This window comes from Nicotiana sylvestris, chromosome 4 (genome assembly GCF_000393655.2).
Source record: "Nicotiana sylvestris chromosome 4, ASM39365v2, whole genome shotgun sequence".
Lineage (NCBI taxonomy): Eukaryota > Viridiplantae > Streptophyta > Magnoliopsida > Solanales > Solanaceae > Nicotiana > Nicotiana sylvestris.
In genome coordinates, this window is record NC_091060.1 from 55,161,443 (window position 1) to 55,181,923 (window position 20,481).

Here is a 20,481-nt window from a genome sequence, read left to right on the forward strand (position 1 = left end):
CAAATTTGTTAGTAATTTGCATTAGAACACTTGTATTATGAGCCTTAGACTCATTGTTCTTCTTTGGCCTATTGTCTCTTACTTTAGTCCACCTACCATTTCGGTACCCAACTACAATGCCACTAGTTAGTAACTTAACTGGTGGTGACATGTTGTTCAATTTCTCCTGGTTCTTATCATCAATCACATCTTGCTCTTGCTCCACGTTGACATGCCCAGTTTGCTTTGAATTACTATTATCATCTATTCTGGATGCAATCTCCAGCATTCCTCCTCGTTGTGGCCTTGTAACCTACTCGCAATACTTAGGAATGTAGTCATAACGAATCTTGACCCATTCAGACCTTCTTTTCCCAGTAGCTTCATTCAAAATGTCCATACGTACACCCTTAGGTAGCTCAGCTAAAAGATCAACTTGTACTTTCACTCTTGCATAGGTTGGCCTTGTTTTATTAATAGTTGCAATAACTAGATACAAAGGTTTTCCTAATGCAGAGGCCAAGGAAAATAAACATTTGTTTACAAATTAAGTAGGCAACACATTTGGAAATGAAATTCATGCCATTGCCAAAGGAGTTTCTTCACCAAGCTTGAACTTAGCATCATAAATCAAAGGACGCATTTGCTATTGGTACCCAAACTTTTGCTTTCACGTAATAAGCTACCTTCGAAATTAAATTCACATAATCTTGCCATAGTGACAATCTAATTAGAACATGTCTATCCCTCAAGAAACCTACGTTGCATTCACCCTTAACTCTACATAGAAAGGGAATTATTTTGCGTATCTCTTGTAGTTCAGGCCAACCATATGAAAACTTACCAATCACTGCATATTGAAGACCTTCGATAATTTTCATAGGATTTACTTATGCTTCTGTCCACCTAACGATAAGTTCTCCATGTAAAAACTGAATAGGTGTAACTGGAATAGGTTCAACTACTTTTGAACTAGGGTTTACGTGCATGGGCATATTTAATGAACTTGGCTTCAATAAATTGGAGAAGCCTCGGGGCTGGGAAGTGTTTGGATTAAGATTAGGGGCAGACCAGCCGTTGAGGGTTGCTGGCCGCCGGTCATATTAGCCATGGGAGGAGCTCGCAGCGAAATTGGAGCTAGGGTTTTTACTGTATTCTCCTACGGCCAAGTTTTAATCTGCAATCTGTAAGCACAATAGACCAAAAATAATTTTAATTGATTTTAGGAGTTTTTCTTTATTTAGTTGCATTTTATGCATTTTTAATATCTTAAATATTAGAAAAAAATTATAAAAATTATCACATTTTAATTTCATGCCATTTTAGGTTTAATTTGCACTTTAGGAATTAATTGCTTATTAATTGTAGAACTAATACATGAAAAATCACAACAAAAAATATGTTAGTCATTTTACATGCATTTTTAGTTAAATAATTGGTTAAGTGATAGTTAACGGGCTAATTTTATAAATTTAATTTTAATTTAAGTGTGTTATCTAAAGTAGTTGATTTAGCAATTAAAATAAAAGAAGGATTGAGTTGTTGACATTCCTAACTAGACTAAGCAAAATCAATAGCCCAACTGCCCAAAATAGCAGCCTAAACCCACGCCCAATCCACCCCATAACTCGCCTAGCCCATCCCTTCCCTCTTCACTAAAACACTCCCCTCCCCTTAACCTAGAACATATCAGATACTCCCCTCCCATGAACGAAAAAATCTAGCAGCCGTTATCCACCTTCTCTCCACACCTCTAACTTCAGACCTCACCCCCAATTCCCAAAAAACACAGCCGCAATTCTCTATCTTCTTCACAAAAAATGGCTGGAAAGAGAAAACAAAAAAAGGAAGAATAAAAAAGAGAAAGAAAAGGGAACAAAAGCAGAGGAGAGTAGAAAACATACAAATAAAGAGTGAGGGATTCTGGAGACGAGAGATCTGAAAATATTATAAAAAAAGAGCTAAAAAGCAACGTAACCCAGCTGAAAAATCTGTTCGAAATAGTCCATTTTTATCAAAAAGCAACGTCAAGAGTTGAGATCGAAGGCGTCGTTCGAAAACTCCGGTCGTCGGTTCCGGTTGAGTTCGTCGGCGAATGTTCTGTCAAGAAATTGTCTAGTTGTTGTAGTTTTGAGCTCAGATCCATCAATACAAAGATTTCACAAGTTGCTTCACTTAGCCGATATTCTGTGCAATCTCTGGGATTTTCGAGTTTAGATCGAGCCATTAAAGGAATTGCTGAAATCGCTGTTGCTGCTTTGTTAAGCTCTGTTCATCTTTGTCTCTATCTTTACTTGGCTCATTGTGGACTATTTTTCTACTATTCAGGTACTGATTTTAGTCTCAAATCATGTAACCACTATACATATATCAGAGCATTATAAAATCTGCCTCAATTTTGTTCATCTATATGCTTGATTAAATACTAATTCACTGTCTAACTATAAATTCGGATTGGATGTTTGAAATAGCCAATATGAACTGGACTTTTGATTGGCAAATATTAGTATGTGAATGGTTGCTATTTGTGTATATTCCCTAAAATTCAGCTAGCTCGCTTATCTAGCATGTAATTGTTGATACCCAATTTTTTCCTCATATATTTTAAAATGTGCATACACATTTTTAAAATATTGTACATGAATTTACAAACATGCACAAGTATTTTACAATTTTTCTATAATTTTTAAAAACCTTAAATCAATTATTTCTGTATTTTTAATTATATAAATATTCAATAATTATCCCTCATATTACTTTACAATGATTTAGTCATCTAAATTCATAATTTATGTTCATATGAGTGTTCAAATATTTTAATTATATTTTTTACAATTACATTTGCATTTTTAAGAAGATAATTGCATATTTTGCAATAATTGTCCATGCATATGCATAACTACATTATCTATACAAAAAATAAATTTTTATATTTTTATAATGTTAAGTAATTATTTTAAATCACCTTCATGCATAAAAATTATTTTTATTATTTAATTAGATATTTTTACAAATTATTTTATTAATTAATTGAGTATTTAACAAATAGCCCATTTATTAAGTTTAAATTCGGACCCCAGCCCAATTCAAATTAACCTAAGCCCAATCCGCCCCAGCCCAAATTAAAATAACCCTACCCGGCCCAAATCTCTTCTAATCGTGGCCGTTGATCTAGAGATCAATGGTCCACATTCCCCTTTTCCATTTTTAATCCAAACGACCCCTAACGCTAGTCATTTGTTACGAACCGCCACCCTTGAATACCTATCTTCTCTCTGAGACCACCCAAACCCTAGATGCACCGTCACCCCTAAACCTCCCAAACCCCTTCAATCCCTGACCAAATATGGGGTTATTTGGAGTTTTGCTACCCTATCTAACCTATTACTTCTGGTGGTTGTTCGATTCTCGTTGTTTTCTGAGGGAACCTCGAAGAGGTTCGACTCAGAGTCGACCTAGGCTTTTGTTTTCTTATGAACACCGCCTTGTGTTCATCAATGTTTGTGAGTATCGTTGGTTTTGTGGCTATAGTTAGATTTTTCCTTTACCCCACCCCTTTTCTCCAAACCCTCATCTTTTCAACGTGAATCTGTTTAGATCTTTGAAGATCTGGAGTGATTTTTATTTTATCCAGTAGTTTTCTTTTTAAAATCTCTTGTTCTCTTATTGTCAATCGATTTTAGTATCCCTCTAAATTAGGGTTTTGCTTCCTTGTTATTTGCTGTTCAGATCTCTTTGGATCAGAAAAGATTTCGAGTTCCTATAGCATTTTTCTCTAAAGATCTTCTGATTTCCTTGCTGTTAATCGATCCTAATGTTCTCTAAGAATTAGGGTTTCACTTCATCTGTTTTCGCAAAACTTTTCTAAAAATTCCTGTGTGTTTGATTATCCATTTCCACTGATTCTTTCATCACTGTGTTCCAATTTTTAGTTTGATTGATTATTTCATTACTCGACCCAATATTTGCTTGTTATTCTTGAGTAATTGATTGATTACCTAAACTGTGTAGGGTTTGAAATTAGCTTTGTTTACTGAGGTGATTACTTCCTATAATTTTGTCTACTTTCCTTATTTTGGGACTCCTAATTGGTACTACTTGCTTTAATTGTTCCTATTAAGCTTAATTTATGGGCTGACTGCCTCACCAACTCCTAAATCGGTCTCTATTTACTTGTGTTACCTTATTTGTGGCTAAGCGCCCTGTTACTTGCCAGATTTTTGGTGTTCTGACTCTAATTGGCTATCAGACTTACCACTTACCTTATTTAGACCTCAATTCTGAGTTATTTTTGGATATAATCCCGATGATTTTGGCCTATTAATTGGCCCTGTCATGCCTAATTGATGGACTGATTGTTTTCCTTGCCTTATTTCCAAACCTTTAAACTGCTTTACCTTATTTACTCTACTCTACTGAATGCTATATACGCCTCACTCTCTTTTTTTAACAAACGTGCACACATTCATAGAGAAACACACAAAGTTCTTGTTCTTATCCCCCGTCACAATCTTCATACTCTTTATTTGTTGCACTGTCTAGCCGGCTGAAAGCTAAGGCTAGACCCTTGGATCCTGTTTGCTTTACTTTCCTCTTGTTATCTCTTAACTGATATCTCTCCACTTCTGTTATCATTCTATCTCTATTAAGTCGATGTGTTTCCTGTTATCACTCCTAGGGCCTTATAAATCATGGTTAAGAAACTACAAAGTAAGATGCGTGGTTGGTGCATGTCACTAATTTGAACGTTGCAGCTAGCTAAAGCATGGTACTTAAGTGGGAGAGCTCATATCCCCCGAGTTTCAAACCTGTTCAGTTATAAATAAAAAAATAATAATAAATGTCTATAGCAGATAGCTCAACTAATATCAAACAGATAGTTATTAGGTAATAAACCGGAAAGGTAATTGGAGAAAATGTTACTCTTTTTGGAAAATTATAATTCTTGTCAGTAGCCATCTATATAATCGCAATGAGATGTTACTCTTAACCACTACATGATTTATTCTACAGTTCATTAGCATCGGTTCACTGAGTTTCTAACAAGGTTTAACAATGAGTTTACACTTTAAAAATAGCTTCTCCAGACTCCAATTAACTGTATCTTACAGTAGAGGAAATGAAAGCTAAGTAAGAGGGACACATCATATAGTACTCTAAAGGAAACACACAACAAAATCAAATGGGGTATCTGAATAAACTTACCAGAAAAGAGAAATAAAAGGAATGAAGCCGACAAATTTTTCCTCCAGGTGAACAAGGGCGCAAGTTAGGTGTGTAAAAAGAGAAAATAGAGAAGATAATGGTACAGAATGAGTCGCAAAGGAATGAGTTTGGGCTTTTACTTGCTGGGCATGTGTGGGCTACAAGAGTGGATATTAGGTCTGGTTGTGATGGGCCGCAAATCTTGGGCATTCCTTGCTAAAAATTGCACGGGGTGCCCTATTTGGTCGCCCCCATTTAACCTATACCCATTTTTTTAAAAGTTTTAACTTGTACCCACATTTACACAACTTTCCCCCTTTTTCTTTCTTTTTTGGGGGGGGGGGGTGTAATCCAAAAATCATTGTTATACAAAGTTCTGTTTTCATGCCAACTACTTTGATTTTCACACGTTAAGAGTTTCAACTGAAATACAAACTAAAACAGATTTTCGACAGCCATGGTTGAACTCACATTGGAGAAGAGTAAAATATTGCAAGGAAAAAGCTTGGATGAACAATCAATCACTCAAAATGATGAACAAAATTCAAACCATGAACGCCTAGAGGTAGGCAGCCTTCCTGTCTCCAGTCATTAATGTGTTGTATAAAATGTTACGACAATAATAAATACTTAAATAATACTTGTACGACACAGTAGTTTCATAGAAGAAACCATACTAGCATTTTCATATGTGAGACAAGAGCAAATCAGAAAAACTTCAGCCAGTTACAAAACAAAAATTTCGCCAGTTAAAAAATAAAAACTTCAGCTGTAGAGCTGAAGTTCACTAGTTACAAAATCACAGTTACAAAACAAAAACTTTAGCTCTAGAGCTGAAGTTCGCCAGTTACAAAAATAAAAACTTCAGCTCTAGAGCTGAAGTTCGCCAGTTACAAAACAAAAACTACAGCTCTTGAGCTGAAGCACACTTGCTACTTCAGTCCCGTCTACTTGAATGCTTATGTTTTGCGTGATTGCCTTTGCTACTTCAGCCCCGAATGCTGAAGTTTCGCGAAAAAGTGGGTACACCTGCAATTTTTTTTGCAAAGCGGGCACAAGTTAAAACGTGACCCAAAAAGCAGACATAGATGCAAATTTGTGCCCGTTTTTTGGGTCACGTTTTAACTTGTGCCCGCTTTGCAAAAAAAATTGCAAGCATACCCACTTTTTCGCGTAACTTCAGCATACGGGTCTGAAGTAGCAAAGGCAATCACGCAAAACTTCAGCATTCTAGTAGACGGGACTGAAGTAGCAAGTGTGCTTCAGCTCTAGCGCTAAAGTTTTTGTTTTGTAACTGGCGAACTTTGCGTAACTTCAGCACATGACTGAATTAGCAAAGACAATCACGCAAAACTTCAGTATTCTAGTAGACATGACTGAAGTAGCAAGTGTGCTTCAGCTCTAGAGCAGGAGTTTTTATTTTTGTAACTGGCGAACAAGTTTTTGTTTTGTAACTGTGTTTTTGTAACTGGTGAACTTCAGCTCTAAGTTTTTGTTTTTTAACTGGCGAACTTCAGCTCTAGACCTGAAGTTATTGTTTTGTAACTGGCGAACTTCAACTCTAAAGCTGATGTTTTTGTTTTTCCAATTGGCGAACTAGAGCTGAAGTTTTCTTTTTTGTAACTGGCGAACTTCACCTCTAGAGCTGAAGTTTTTGTTTTGTAACTGGTTGAAGTTTTTCTGATTTGCTCTTGTCTCACACATGAAAATGCTAGTCTGGTTTCTTCTACTGAACTACTGTGTCGTACAGGTTTTATTTAAGTATTTATTGTTGTCGTAAGATTTTATACAACACATTAATGACTGGAGACAGAAAGACAAGAAGGCTGCCTACCTCCCGGTGTTCATGGTTTGAATTTGTTCATCATTTTGAGTGATTGATTGTTCATCCAAGCTTTTTCCTTGTAATATTTTACTCTTCTCCCATGTGAGTTCAACCATGGCTGTCGAAAATCTGTTTTAGTTTGTATTTCAGTTGAAACTCTTAACGTCTGAATATCAAAGTAGTTGGCATGAAAACAGAACTTTGTATAACAATGATCTCTGGATTCCCCCCCTCCCCCCCAAAGAAGAAGAGGAGAAAGGGGGCTGGAGTTGTTTAAATATGAGTACAAGTTAAAACTTTTAAAAAAAATGGGTATAGGTTAAATGGGGGCGACCAAATAGGGCGCTCCGTGCAGTTTTTAGCCAAGAAATGCCCAAGATTTGCGGCCCATCACAACCAGACCTAATATCCACTCTTGTAGCCCACACATGCCCAGCAAGTAAAAGCCCAAACTCATTCCTTTGCGACTCATTCTGTACCATTATCTTCTCTGTTTTCTCTTTTTACCTACCTGACTTGCGCCCTTGTTCACCTGGAGGAAAAATCTGTCGGTTTCATTCCTTTTATTTCTCTTTTCTGGTAAGTTTATTCAGATACCTCATTTGATTTTGTTGTATGTTTCCTTTAGAGTACTATATGATTCGTCCCTCTTACTTAGCTTTCATTTCCTCTACTGTAAGATGCAGTTAATTGGAGTCTGGAGAAGCTATTTTTAAAGTGTAAACTCATTGTTAAACCTTGTTAGAAACTCAGTGAACCGATGCTAATGAACTGTAGAATAAATCCTGTAGTGGTTAAGAGTAACATCTCATTGCGATTATATAGATGGCTTCTGACGAGAATTATAATTTTCCCAAATAACATTTTCTCCAATTACCTTTCCTGTTTATTACCTACTAATTATCTGCTTGGTATTAGTTGAGCTGTCTGCTATAGACATTTATTATTATTTTTTTTATTTATAACCGAACAGGTTTGAAACTCGGGGAATATGAGCTCTCCCACTTACGTACCATGCTTTAGGTAGCCGCAAGGTTCAAATTAGTGACCTGCACCAACCACGCATCTTCCTTTGTAGTTTCTTAACCATGATCTATAAGGCCCTAGGAGTGATAAGAAATGTCTACTGGAGACATTCTCTTCTTTGGGTAATTCTTTAGCTGGAAATGTCGCTAAGTCTAAAATGTTTGTGGAGTCACTATTTAGTGTTTCGATTAGGTAATGGTTGACCTGGATATGCTGGCGTAAAGTTAATCTTTTTATAGGGTTCACTGATAGATGCTACCTGTTCATAACTAGTGTGATGTGTTCAGTTCTTGAAAGAAGTGACTATTTTTGATTGTTTTGTCGTCAATTAAGCAGCTTAGAAGGTACAAATGATACATCTGCTATTGGGAAGGCTTGGTGATTCACTTGGTATCTGTAGTTAGGGGGAAATATCTGGGGCACCCTTCTTCTTACTGAAAATAAGTAACATAGTTAGGTGGTCTCGCAGATTGTGTATGGCTATGCGTATTTGTTTGAGAAGTAGAGTTCCCTGGAAGAAAACTAGGGATGGCACTCTTTCAACAATTACCAAATTGGGAATGTTAAAAAAAGTAACTCGGCGAACTTTACAAGTCTCTTTTGTTTTATAGTTTATGTCCTTGTCTTTTTAAAAATCTCAAAAGATTAACGATCGAAGAAAAGGGCAGCCCGGTGCACAAATCATCCTGCATTCCCGCAGGGTCGGGGAAAGGGCCGCACCCCAAAAGGAGTTTGATGCAGGCAGTCTACCCTGATGCAAGCTCTTATTTCACGGCTCGAACTCGTGACCTATAGGTCACCCAGAGACGACTTGACCATTGCTCCAAGGCTCTCTTTCAAAAGATTAATGATCCTTATCAAAATTTTTTTTTATCTCTGTTTGTAATTCCCAAACTAACATGTGCATAGTGCTGACCTTTGCCCAAATATTTTACTTTCTTAAGGTCTACTCCCTGTAGAGCTGTTTAATGATCTGTAACATCTTTCATAAAAAACTTATGGAAGCTGTTAATCATTTTTTTTTTTAAAAAATGCTTCATAAAAGAGTCAATTTGGGGAGTGGGATGAGGGTGGGATTGGTGTACGGGAAAAAGAAAATACTAGGAGTAGTTTCTCGTGGGTGCTTGGGTTGTTGAACATAAAGGAGAATGGTTATTGCTATCCCATTACCTATCAATCAATCTCAATTGTAAGGTTTATAACTTTACATCCAGAGACTAACAGTACTGCTGTGGTAAATAGTATCACCTGTCCTTGTGCCCTTTAAGCATGAGAGGAATTATCGTACTTTTTCAGTCTAGTAAACAAGTTTTCTACACGTTAGATTCTTCTTTTATTACTTTTTTGAACCATTTCTTGATTTCTGGATGTCATCCTTGCGAGGGGCCATGCCAATCTTCTTGGTATCATTCCAATTTTAGATTCTTCTCTTATAACCGAATCAATTAAAGCTTAAAATTATTACTACTTGGTTCTGCTTTGTGGTTGAAAAGGAAGGTAACTTGAATACGTCTGCCGTTTCAAATTCATGTGTTAAATCCAATGCTTTAATGTTGCCCACATACTAATTAACTTTCCCAAGCCTTGCTCTCTTTTTTCTGTGCAACATTACTGCACAATTGAAAGGCCTTACTTTCCACATCATCCTTAACTCATTTGGTACTAAAAACAGGAGAGAAAGAATGATATTAATTGTTCAACTTATTTGCTGATGATATTGTGAGTCTGAAGGCTTTATTTTGACAATTGCATCTCTGTCTGGTGCAGGTTGTCATCTTAAGAATATGAAGATCATTAGTTATAATCGCATCATTAATCCCAGTTTTTTGCTCATAAATCACGAGTTGCCCCCCAACACTTTCCTTCGACCCCGGTTAATATCTGCTTCAGCTACAAGTATTTCGAGTTTCAATGAGAAGAAAAAGGACCTGATAATGAGATTACCCTGTTGCTTTGCTATGAGAGCTGCTCTTTCATCAAGCTCTTTGGATTCATCTTCAGTTAAGACGGACACTTACAGTGGCAGTAGGAAAGAAAAGCGATCATCTTTCTACACTCATCCTAGTTTATTAGAGATGAGGAATGAGAAGGCAGCCAACCGTGAACGTGTTTATGAATTCTTGAGGGGCATTGGCATTGTACCTGACGAGCTCGATGGATTAGAACTTCCTGTGACTGTGGAAGTCATGAGAGAACGGGTGGACTTTCTTCACAAATTGGGACTCACAATTGAAGATATTAATAACTATCCCCTAATTCTGGGATGCAGTGTGAAGAAAAACATGATCCCTGTGCTTGATTATCTGGGCAAATTGGGTGTTAGAAAATCCACTTTGACAGACTTCTTGCGGCGTTACCCACAAGTTCTCCATGCAAGTGTGGTGGTAGACCTTGCTCCGGTTGTGAAATATCTTCAAGGCATGGATATTAAACCAAATGATATCCCTCGAGTCGTGGAGAAGTATCCTGAAGTATTGGGATTCAAGCTTGAGGGCACAATGAGTACATCAGTAGCTTATTTGGTAGGAATTGGGGTGGCAAGAAGAGAAATTGGTGGGGTTTTGACTAGATATCCTGAGATATTAGGGATGCGGGTAGGTCGGGTAATTAAACCATTCGTAGAATATCTAGAAATCTTGGGAATTCCGCGGCTAGCTGTGGCTAGATTGATCGAAAAGCATCCACACATTCTTGGATTTGGACTGAAAGAAAGGGTGAAACCGAATGTAACATCTCTTTTACAGTTTAACGTGAGGGAAACTGCTCTTCCTTCAGTAATTGCACAATACCCCGAGATCTTAGGAATGGACCTAAAGGCAAAACTTCCAATTCAACAAGAATTTCTTAGTTCAGTAATCGAATCAACTCCTGAAGATTTTGGGAGAGTTGTGGAAAAGATGCCGCAGATCATCAGCCTCAGTAAAGCACCTGTAGTGAAGCATGTTGATTTCCTCAAGGGATGTGGATTTTCCTCGGAACAAGTGCGAGAAATGGTTGTGGGATGTCCCCAGGTGCTTGCTCTAAATCTAGACATTATGAAGCAGAGTTTCGAGTATTTCAAAACTACAATGGCAAGACCGTTAGAAGAATTGGTCGCTTTCCCAGCTTTCTTCACTTATGGTTTGGAGTCCACAATAAAACCAAGACATAAAAGGATAGCAGAAAAAGGCTTAAAGTGTTCCCTTGCATGGCTTCTTAACTGTACCGATGAGAAATTTAATCAGCGGATGAGTTATGACTTTATTGACATGGAAGAAATGGAAGCCGGTGAATCATCTTTTGACATGAACACTCTACTGGAGCCCAGAAATGATGAATCAGCCTCTGATTACGACGATGATTACAGTGAAGACGATAATCTATAGACTACTGAAGTAGATGTAAATGCTTTATCAGATTGAATATAGGAAGAACTTTACTACATGAGGTATTAATTGGCCCATATAATGATTGTTTGATTGGTCTCAATTTCTGAAATGAACCTTAGAACCCTTCAAAACCGTAAACAGAAGGAACCTAACAGACAATGATCGTACCTGATGAGAGAGTGAAACTGGAGTAAAAGTGATGTTTGGACTGAAATAGAGGCTCTTGCTTTTCTGATACCGTGTTATAAAATAACAGAAATAGTTAATAAAATAAGGGGTTTGGAATATGGTTTATGCCGGTATATGTTATGCTGGGATTATTGTTTATTCACTGTTTGATATGTTGTATTAAGAATGATAATTGCATAATTTCTAAGAAGAAAGTATAAATTATACCGGTGTTAATTACCCTACCCTCTATAAGGTATAAGTTATTCCGGTATTAAAATTAACACCGAGATAACTTATACCTGATTTGCTAACCAAACAGAGTATTAAGATATATTAAATTTTTATACCACCTTTATACCTTTTTATACCTCGTACCAAACGACCCCTAAGAGAGTAGTAGCAAAATTTTACTGAGAGAATTTTGATATTTTCTACGGGGTCATGACTAGCCTATTCGTAGGTTGAATGGTTAAACTTGCATCTTATGCTAGTCTTTTTGTCACTTAACCGTTTATGAAATACTGAAAAAGTACTTTTCAAATAAATTGATCTTAACACAAACTTATTTCTCTCCAAAAAATACTTCTTCGGAAAGTTATTTTTGATAAAAAGGTATTTCTCAAAGTAAGCAGTTTTTAAAAGTTTGGTAAAACATGTTCAAATTTCAAGTTCCAAATATTCTTTTCAATTTCAACTTAAAATACTCTTTCTTTCAATTTAACCCACTAATTGGTCCAAACGCCATTAAAAGAAAAAATCGAAAATAGTACTATGTTGTATAATTTGGCGGAAAAATAAATTGACAAAATCTAAATTCGTGATTTTCTCGTGTTACTGATTGATAACGTTCAACTGTTTTACTTTTGATTTAAGATCACTTAACAACAAAGCCAAGATACTGAATAGTGAATAGCAAATTGGAACTCTCGTTTTTTTTTTTGGTTCAATTATCACCTATTCAGTTAGTCCTTAACTAGCATGTCATTGATTTTTTAATTTTATTAGAATAATTATCAAAGAAGGTACAAACGTGAACATAAACAGTTCACAAAATATCGGTATCTAATGCCTTCAAATCCGAATTATGATACGGTATATAAAAAGGTATGGTAAATGATAAAATAAAATTATTTAATAATAATGAAGGGTGAGATTGAGAGAAAAACACAAGAAAACGATGCGACCACACCAAACGGTCGTTACATAAAGTGGCACATTTCATCATTACGTAACAACGAATTTAATGATACGATACAATAAAATTTAAGTAACAATCAAAACAAATATTTAAAGTAACAATACGATACAATGCAGTAGGTAACAACCATCCAAACAAGCTGTTAAGGAAAGCTGAATGAAAATTCATCAATTTTGTGCTACATTCTATTATTCTGGAGATTGAACAATCATGCTAGATCCGCAGAGGTGCTCTTAGGAACAAAAGAAGCACCTCGAAGTGGTTGAAATATATTAAACTAAAAACCGCCTCTAATTTTCTTTCCAAATGTGTATATAACTACAAAATTAGGACAATATTTACTCGGTTTAAGTAGGGTTTTATATTTACAAAAAGTAACTAGAGTTTTTTATAAAATATATATAAATGCGGTCAAAAGCTATGATTTATATACAACTTGCATACAATTTTTTGTTTTTGATCAAAAGATAAAATTTACATACAACTTGTATATAACTATTTGTGGTGTAGAAACTTGAATGGTTCTTCACTTGAACAATATTCATATTACATGATAATAGGGGAGGGGCATGATCTGAGCCATATTTAATAAGATGCTCAACCTCTAAAGCTTGAAACAAGTCCTGGAATTGTTGATTAGCCAAGTACCTATCTAATCTCTTCAAAATGCAAGCATCATCTGATCTCCCATTCCACCATGTGTATAGAATCCCTTTGAAACTAAAATCATAGAGAGCACAAGTGTCAATACAATGAGCAAAGACTTGCACTTCACTAAGATAAACTGGCAAGCCTCTATACTTCTCCTCTTTAGTCAGAATGACATTAAAATCACCTCCCACTAGCCAGGGTAAGTTCATGTCAGAAGCTAAGTGATACAAAGAATCCCAAAGCTCAATTCTCTCTATTACATTACACTTTGCATACACCAACGTAACAATCAAATGTTTATCCAAAACTCTATGAAACAACTTGAGAGTAAGTTATTGTTCCATGTCTATCATCACTTCCACTTCAATATCTTCATCAATAAATGCCCAGATCTTCCCATTCATGTTTGCTAAGGCAGTGTGTATTCCCAATTTTCTCCTATATAGATCCAATTTGTTAATATGTTGCGAAGGCTCCATAAGACCAATCAGATAGAAATTGTACTTTCTATGAAGGTTAATTAACCTGTTGAAATAAATTTAAATATCTAAATTCGTAATTTTCTTGTGTTACTGATTAATAACGTTCAACTGTTTTACTCTTAATTTAAGATTTTAAGATCACTAAACAACAAAGTCAAGATACTGAACAGTGAATAGAAAATTGGAACTCTTGTTTTTATTTTTTTGTTCACTTATCACCTGTTCAGTTAGTCCTTAATTATTATGTCATAGATTTTTTCAATTTTATTAGAGTAATTATCAAAGAAGGTACAAACGTTAACATAAATAGTCAATATGTAGATATAAAGTTCACAAAATATCGGTATCTAATGTCTTCAAATCATAATCTTGAACCAAAACTTTCCTTTCTTTTTCACAAAATCCCTTATTTATATACCGAACTAAGTTAACTTCAGAAAATAGTACTATATTAGCTCTCATTATACTATTACTCCATTTAAACCCCTACTGTTAGTAAAGTAATCGCATTTACCCCTATTTTAAACAGATTTTCACCATGGCAAGGGCCCGTTTATTAAGTCCAATGTGGCCTGACATTTTGGGTGAGGTGTACGCCATGTGGCATGCCACCTCACCACTCTTAATTTTTCCTTATTTTTTCTTTTGCTTTTTCTTATTCACGGACCCATATTTTAAATTGACACGGTGGATTGAGTATTAGTATACCTGGTGATAATTAAACCCATATCCTATGAAGTAATCCGTTACCGAAAATCCATAACCCATTAAGCCCGTCAAATAAATAAGAGGCAAATTCCTGTTGAGGTTTCAAAATTGACCAAAATAGAAACTGGGTTGACCTCTGCAATATATGTATGAGTCTAAGGCTTAAAACTCTAAGGTCTAAACCACTTAATCCTTTATTAATCTCTCTCTTGGTGTCTTCCTTTGCTTGCAAGTTTATTTATTTCTATTCTTAATTTTAATTTTCAACTTCATAATTCTTTGGTTTTGATTGGAACTCTTGAAATAATTGTGGATATGGGTTAATTTAGTTTTTAAAGGGATAATATTGAAGGACAAGTGTAAAAACACTAAAGCAATAATAAGTTAATTTTATGACAGATGCAAGAGAACTCTTCATACACTCTAAAATTTGATCTCTAAGATATGTGATATTTGAATAATTTTTTTTTTTTTGTATGTACCTGGTTTCTCATTTTTCGAGAGTAACTAAACGACTGCATTTGATTAGTGTACTACATATGTACATGTATTAAAAATATTTATTCAGTCTCTACATCTTCAAGCATCATTATAATGGCTTTTATTATTACCCCTACGTATTTATTATAATATGCTTGAGTATAAAATTGACGATAAGTTTACTTTTTAGTACAAAAATATTATATAAATAGTGTATAAGTAAAGGGTAAAAAGGTCATTTAAATTTTGATAGGTATTTTAGTAATTTAATCTTACACTTTGAGCTTCACACTTCTAATACAATATGATCTTCAAGCATTATTATAATGGCTATTATTATTACCCCTACGTATTTATTATAATATGCTTGAGAACAAAATTGAAGGTAAGTTTATTTTTTGGTACAAAAATATGATATAAATAGTGTATAAGTAAAGGGTAAAAAAGTCATTTAAGTTTTGATGGGTATTTTAGTAATTTAATCTTACACTTTGAACTTCACACTTATAATATAGTATGATATTTATTAGAAGTTCCTCATATTTTTCTTTAAGGAAAGCTGAATGTAAATTCATCAATTTTGTAATTCATCAATTTTGTGCTACATTCTATTATTCTAGAGATAGAACAATCATCCTAGATCCACAGATGTGCTCTTAGGAACAAAAGAAGCACCTCGAAGTGGTTGAGATATATTAAACTAAAAATCGCCTCTAATTTTCTTTACTGTAACGATCCGACCGGTCGTTTTCAGCTCTAGTATGTCGTTCGGTGATTTGAGGCCATGAACAACTTCACTTTAGGTATTATGACTTGTACGCATGGTCGGAATTAAATTTCGGGAAGTTCGAAGTTGATTTGGAAAGAAAATTCTCATTTCGGAAGCTTTAAGTTGAAAGATTTGACTAAGGTTTGATTTATGGGTAAACGACCTTAGAATCAAGATTTAAGGGTTTAAGCAGGTTCGTATGATGATTTCGAATTTGGGTGTATGCCCGGATCTGATTTTGGATGACCCGGGAGCGTTTCTGCGTCTATTGTGAAAGTTAGCAATTTGGGAAGAATTTCATAAATATGGGTTGCAGTGCATTTTAGTGTTATCGATATGCGTTTGGGAATAGCTCCGTATGGTGACTCTGGTATTGGGAGCGCGTCCGGAAGCGGATTTGGAGGTTAGGTCATTTTGGAGTCATTTGGCTAAAGTTAGAAATTTAAAGGCTTTGAGAAGTTTGACCGAAGGTGGACTTTTTGATATCGGGGTCAGATTTCGATTCCGAAAGTTGGAGTAGGTCCGTAATGTCGAATATGACTTGTTTGCAAAACTTGAGGTCAATCGGACGTGATTTGATAGGGTACGCCATCGAATGTAGAAGTTTGAATTCTAAAGTTCATTAAGCTTGAATTGGAGCATGATTCATGGTTTTAGCATTGTTTGATGTGATTTGAGGCCTCGAGCAGGTCCACATTATGTTATGGGACTGGTGGGTGTGATTGGTCGGGGTCCCGGGGGCCTCAGGTGGATTCCGGGTGGTTAACAGATCAAATTTGGAATTTGAAGAAGAAATGAAGCAACTGCCTTCTGGTGTAACTGCACCTGCGAGGCTTGGGCCGCAGGTGCGGAGCTGCACAAGTGGCCATGGGGGTCGCAAATGCGATTTGGGATGGAAGTGCAGAGACCGCAGATGCGGTCATCTCGCCGTAGAAGTGGGACCACACATGCGGAAGGAAAAGTGCAGAAGCGGAAGGGGGGCAGCTTGTGGAAGACCGCAGAAGCGGTAGTGGGGACACATCTGCGGAACCGCAGAAGCGGTCAAGTGACTGCAGGTGCGAAAAGATTGGATGCAGTGAAGTTTCCTTAGAATCGGGATTTGGCTCATTTTCACTCCATTTCTTTCATGGGAGCCGATTTTGGAGCAACTTGGGAGCGCCATTTTCACCACCAAGCATGAGGTATGTGGTTTATACTAGTTTGAGTTAAATACATCAATTATGTATATATTTTGACATGGAAATTAGTAGAAATTTAGAATTTTGAGGAAAACCTAGAAATTTGGTATTCTTGTATTTTGACCACGATTTTGGACGTGAAATTGAGAGTAAATTTTATATTTGAGCTCGTGAGGTTATGGGTAAATTTTATCTTAGAAATTTTTTGGAATCTGGGCACATGGGCCCGAGGGTAATTTTTATCAACTTTTCGATCGGGGTTAAATATTGTTATAAATTGGATTATAATGAGTATTCGAGCGTATATTAATGGGTTTGCATAATTTTGGCTAGTTTTGGAGCACTGTGCATCGGTTTGAGTCGTTGGAAGGGCTTAGAAGCCGGTTATGAAATTTCGGAGCGAGGTAAGTCTCCTTTCTAACCTTGTAAAAGGGAATTAACCCCATAGGTGAGATAATTAAATATGTGCTCCTATTTGTGGAGGGCTACGTACGCACGAGGTGACGAGATTTCGTGTGTGGCTACTATTATGCTTAAGTCTGGATTTTAATGAGTATTTGTGCATGCTTGTATTGCTTTCCTTGATATTTATAAATAACGATATTGCCTCTCTAGTCTGGGAAAAATTGATAAATGATGAAACACTCATTTTGGAAATCTCTTATTATTAAAGGACTTGTTTAACTGCTTCATGCTTATTGAGCTTGAAATCACTTTATAAAATTCACGCTTCTACACATTTTGGTATTTATTTATTGGACCACTAGTAAGTGTTGAAGTCAACCTCTCGTCAGCACTTCTTTGAGATTAGATGGGATACTTATTGGGTACGCGTTTGTACTCATACTACACTTGCTGTGTATTTTTGTTGCACATGCACATGTACGTCTAGTGGCCTCGTTGGGCGCAACGACATGGTTAATACGAAGACTTATGTGAGTTGCATCTCTCGAGATGATCCGCAACCAACACAGTCTCTTTCAGAGTATTGTATTTTTTTTCTGTCTAATTGTATCCCGAACAGTTATCGTATTGTACTTTATTTCCTAGAAATTGCTTACGCACTCGTTACATCGGGTTCTGATGACTATAGGATTATTTAATATTTAAGTTTGTTAAATACATTATTATTTATTCAGTGAAATTCATTATTTATTGTTTAAATGTAAGAAAAAATGATTTCAAAAATACTTAAATGAGAATTTAATTAACTTCTTGGTGTTGGCTTGGCTGACAGTGGTGTCAGGCACCATCAAAACCTTTAATGGATTTTGGGTCGTGACAATATGATATCAGAGCACTAGGTTCCCTTAGGTCTCACGGGTCATGAGTGAGTCTAGTAGAGTCTTGCGGATCGGTACGGAGACGTCCGTACTTATCTTCGAGAGGCTACAGGGCTGTGAGGAGCACTTCCCTTCTTGATTTCCTCATCGTGAGATTTAATCCCTTTGAGGCTTATGCCTTCATTTACTCTCCATTCAGTCTTACGACGCGAAACACTTGTTATAAATCGGGAAGTGAGTTATTTTAATGGTACTACAGATGTGGTACAGGATGTTTCTCCCTGCGTGGTTGCTTGGGCTATTTTCGTCGCCTTGCGAAAGGATATTCTGTCGTCTCAGCTCATTAGCTGTACTTCTGAGAGCTTTGAGGCTATGCACAGGTTGCTATGATGCTTATGAACAGTTATCGCACAGTATTGATCTGATGGTAGGATGCTTGCCTATGCGTTGGGCAATGAATGGCTTGAAAAGAGGTTTATTCAGAGCACGATTCAGAGATTCGGAATTTTATTTTCGGTGGAGGAAAGGCAATCAGACTATAAATGTTCGGGTTTGGGTTGATAGCGTAACGAGACTTTGTGTTTTCAAGTATGGTGGAATTTTTATCTACGATGTGGTGTAGTCGTCGTCGATTGAATGTGTTAAGTTTGCCAGTGTTACGATCTTCTACAATTTGCCTTTGGGGAAGGATATTGTGAGATAGTATTGCAGAAGCGACTATTAGAGATTGCAGTGTGCGGTGATTCAGGATTTAGTTAGTGTTTCAGGTATCAATGGCTTGAGAAAGATAATCTTCGAAAAGATTTCAAGTTAGTGGCAATCTATTGGTTCAGGTGCTACAGAGATAGATTTTGCTTTAAGGAAACAACTGGGCAATGAAGGATGAGGAAGGACATGTGGGAAGTGTCTTGTGGTGATTAAACTTCTAGGAGTCCAAGTGAGGACAACATGAGCTGAGTAGTTGCTTAAAGGAGTGTGTTTGACCAAAATGGGAGAGTGGTAGAGTAGCGTATGGGTTCTGCTGTAGGATGACTACACACCCTAAGAAAAAGTCTAGAGTGATTTGGGATTCAGGGTGGACAGTGACTAGGTCTACTGACTTAATTTGAAATATTTGCTAATATACTGCACGAGATTTGATATAATATAAAGGAGTTGCTTGATATGAAGAAGGATATAATATGACCTTGGATTTGGAGGTATCGTTGCACATTTAGTTAATGTCCCTAAGAAGCGAACAGACTAGTACAATTGGTAGATGAGCATGGGCTCAGGATGGATTATAGACGACATAGTAATTGTACCCCGTGCAACGACGTTGGAAGATGTCAGCGTGTAATTTCCACAGGTGGGTTATCTTCTGTGAGCAGATCAGCAGCTGCGTGGTTGATGAAGCTTCTACGAAGAATCCTACTGGCTATTCGGTGATAGGTAGAATATGTAAATAAGGCCAGTGATTTAGAGTGTTCATGAAATGGTTAACAGGAAGATTTCGAGAAATTTTGCGGTTTGATTGCGCAAGATCATGTAAATAAGAGATAAAGAACCTTGGTGGGTTCCAGGGTTGTGTAATAGTAGCTTCAAGCTAAGTGGGAGAGTCCGACTGCCTATGATTGGGTTGCATGGTCTTCCATTTATGAGGTTTTTGGGTATCGGTATATTGATGGGATATTATGACCATGGAAGAGTGTCATCAGTAGTGATTTGGGCAAGGAGTTTGAGGAATGCGTGCTACAATTGGCCCTGTCAATTATGTTCAGACTTGGGGAAGGCTCAGGATTTATGCTTTGTATAGATGCGGGGTTTCAAAGGAAATGATTCAGTCAGGTGCTTCATCGAGATGGGTGTTCACGTGCCAGCGGAGCCTTGGAGTTGATTATATTCGGGACTAAGCCAGAGTGGGTGACTCTCAACAACGGTCCTAGCAAATTCAAAGGTTAAAATGTGGTGCCTAAGAATTTCAAGCCTGCGGTATGGTTAAGAATCGAGCTTTTGCAGCAGATTATGATAAGATGCTCAGAATATTCTATGATATTTTTGGCTTGCAATGTAGCATTGGGAGGAATGAGAGAAAATGACTTCGGATTCGTGGAGGAATTTTCAGAATGGGTGTACCAGTTAAGAATGCGAATATGCGCACCAGGAAGGTATGAGATGA

The 20,481-nt window shown here is 36.6% G+C and overlaps 1 protein-coding gene and 1 non-coding gene across 2 annotated transcripts; one reads left to right on the top strand and one right to left on the bottom strand.

The window, feature by feature from the left end:
• Positions 1–1,807: 1,807 nt before the first annotated feature.
• On the top strand, positions 1,808–11,705 carry LOC104227200 (transcription termination factor MTERF4, chloroplastic). The gene is made up of 2 exons (XM_009779394.2): positions 1,808–2,307; positions 9,803–11,705. Exon 2 carries the CDS (start codon positions 9,820–9,822, stop codon positions 11,398–11,400), a length of 1,581 nt encoding a protein of 526 aa, XP_009777696.1. The 5' UTR covers positions 1,808–2,307; positions 9,803–9,819; the 3' UTR covers positions 11,401–11,705.
• On the bottom strand, positions 9,374–9,477 carry LOC138890904 (U6 spliceosomal RNA). The gene has a single exon (XR_011407266.1). It is a non-coding gene; the product is annotated as a U6 spliceosomal RNA (small nuclear RNA).
• Positions 11,706–20,481: the final 8,776 nt, after the last annotated feature.